General features: G+C 42.6%; 1 protein-coding gene across 1 annotated transcript in view; it reads left to right on the forward strand.

Moving 5' to 3' along the window:
- Positions 1-2,428, forward strand: part of LOC102245725 — a 16,304-nt gene that overhangs the window by 3,414 nt on the left and 10,462 nt on the right. The window contains exon 5 of the mRNA XM_014543484.1: positions 2,151-2,289. Within this exon, the coding sequence (XP_014398970.1) occupies positions 2,151-2,289 (139 nt within the window). The remainder of the gene's footprint in view (positions 1-2,150; positions 2,290-2,428) is intronic.

The following is a 2,428-nucleotide window of genomic DNA, read 5'->3' on the forward strand; positions in this document are numbered from 1 at the left end:
TGAGCTCCTTCAGGCCTTATCTGGGCCTGAGGCAACTCTGAAGCCTCAATCCCAGCCCAGAGAGCCTCAGAGGTGCCTAAATTTGTATTGAATACTTGAGTCCACAATTGCAGATGAAGCTAGTTGAGATGGTAAAGGGATCTAGGGGTTGGGTTGCCAGTCTGGAGACAGTTGAGAAGGGAATTGAAAGATCACAAGAGAAAGTATTCATTTCCATTGATTCCACACAAACCACTTTCACTTCCCTTGTTTTACATTTCTTATTCACTCTTTCCTAAAGGAAGGAGCCTGATGAAAAGTACATGAAAGCTGATGGTCATGACACCACCTGACAGCAGCAGAGGTGAGGTGGGAGCCACCTCCCTAATTCCTCTATACCAGTAAATGCTGGTGCCAGGGTAGGCCAGTATGTCACATCTGGCACAGCATTCCTGTCTGTGTATCATCATTTCTGTGTAGCATTCCTTTCATCCCCCCCAATATTAACCTCCCCACACCATTTTCAAGCAGTTTTTTCCCCTCCAAACACTTTAAATTTTTACCTTTATTGTAGAAATGATTACAGATGTCCCCCCTTTCTCCCCCCTCAATGATCCCCTCCACCTTAATACCATCTTCCTAGGCCTTCACTGCACTATTGTCTATGTCCATAGGCTATACATACATGCATATAATTTCTCCTTTAATCACTACTCACCCCCTTCCCACTGGGATTCCTCAGTGTGTGCCATGCTTCCATGTCTCTGGATCTATTTTGTGAGTCAATTTATTTTGTTCATTAGAGTTCACATATAAAGGAGATTGTGTGATACTTGTCTTTCTCTGACTGGTTTATTTCGCTTAGCATAACAGTCTACAAGTTTCTCAATGCAGTCTCAAAGGGTAAGAGATTCTTATTTTTCACAGTGACATAATATTCCATTGTGTAAATGTACCACAGATCTTTTTCTTTCTTATCCACTAACTTGCTGGTGGGCACTTGGGCTGTTACCAGATCTTAGCTATTGTAAATAATGCTACTATGAACATAGGAGTGCAAACATTCTTTCTGATTGGAGTTTCAGAATTCTTAGGGTATATTCCTAGAAGTGGGGTCACTGGCAGTTCCATTTTTAATTTTTGAGGAAACTCCATACTGTTTTTCATAGTGTCTGCACCAGTCTGCATTCCAACCAGCAGTGTACTAGGGTTCCCTTTTCTCCACATCCTCACCAACACTTGTTGTTAGTTGAATTTTTTGATGGCAGCCATTCTGGCAAGTGTGAGGTGAAAACTCATTGTCATTTTAATTTACATCCCTCTTATGATTACTGACTGAGCATTTTTTCATATGTCTCTTGGCCTTCTGTATATCCTCTATGAAGAAGTGTGTCTTTATGTGCTTTGGCTTATTTAGAAAATATATTTTATTGATTTCAGAGAGGAAGGTAGAGCGAGACAGAGATAGGAACATCGATGATGAGAGAGAATCACTGATCCGCTGTCTCCTGCACACCCCACACTGAGGATTGAGCCCGCAACCTGGGCATGTGCCCTGACTGGGAATCAAACCTTGACCTTCTGGTTCATAGGTCAACACTCAACCACTGAGCCACGCTGGCTGGGTTCATTTTTAAATTGTATTGTTTGTCTTCCTTTTGTTAACTTGTATGAGTTCTTTATATATTTTAGAAATTAAGCCCTTATCAGGCATACATATTGCAAATATGTATATGTTGATGGTTTTCTTTTCTGTGAGAAAACTACATTTACTATCCCAGCAGGTGTCTACTCTTTTATATATGGTCACCTTTATTGGTTAGAAGCTCTTCATTGCTTTCATAGACCTCATGGATTTTTACAATGCTGTTTTTCTGAAAATGTTCTTTATACCACACTCACGCTTACATGGAGACTTCTGCTATTTGTCAGAACATGAGTCTGGAAATAGCAAGGAGCCAAGTGTTCTAGTCCTCAAAACACCCTCATTTAGGCCGTTCCGTTTCCTTCTAACTGCCCAGGTTCCTCACCATTGAGGTACCGGTCATATATTACCCCAGAGTTGTAGAGAGAATGTTCATTAAAATACTGCAGGTGAAGATATTTTATACATTTGACACACCAGAGAAATGCCTCTTATAGTGTTTGTATATGACTTTCCCATGAGACAGATGGTGCCCGTGAAAGAAGCAAGGGAACAAAATAAACTGAAGCTACCACCAGTAACCCCAGACTCAGAGCCAGCTCCGAAAAAGCTCTGCCCCTCAGGCAAAGGGAAGGCCTCTGGTCAGCTGAGGAAGAAGAAGCCTGGTAAGGGGGGGGGGCGGGCACAACGCCTCTGGCCTCACTGGCAAGGGAGCTGGGTCCTGAACAGGCCTGGGTCCAAGTTGGACTTTGGAGCTTGTTCAGCTCCAGCTCAGACCTGAGAACAGGACTTCCAAAGTCACAG

Source organism: Myotis brandtii, unplaced genomic scaffold, assembly GCF_000412655.1.
Source record: "Myotis brandtii unplaced genomic scaffold, ASM41265v1 scaffold327, whole genome shotgun sequence".
NCBI classification, from domain to species: Eukaryota; Metazoa; Chordata; class Mammalia; order Chiroptera; family Vespertilionidae; genus Myotis; species Myotis brandtii.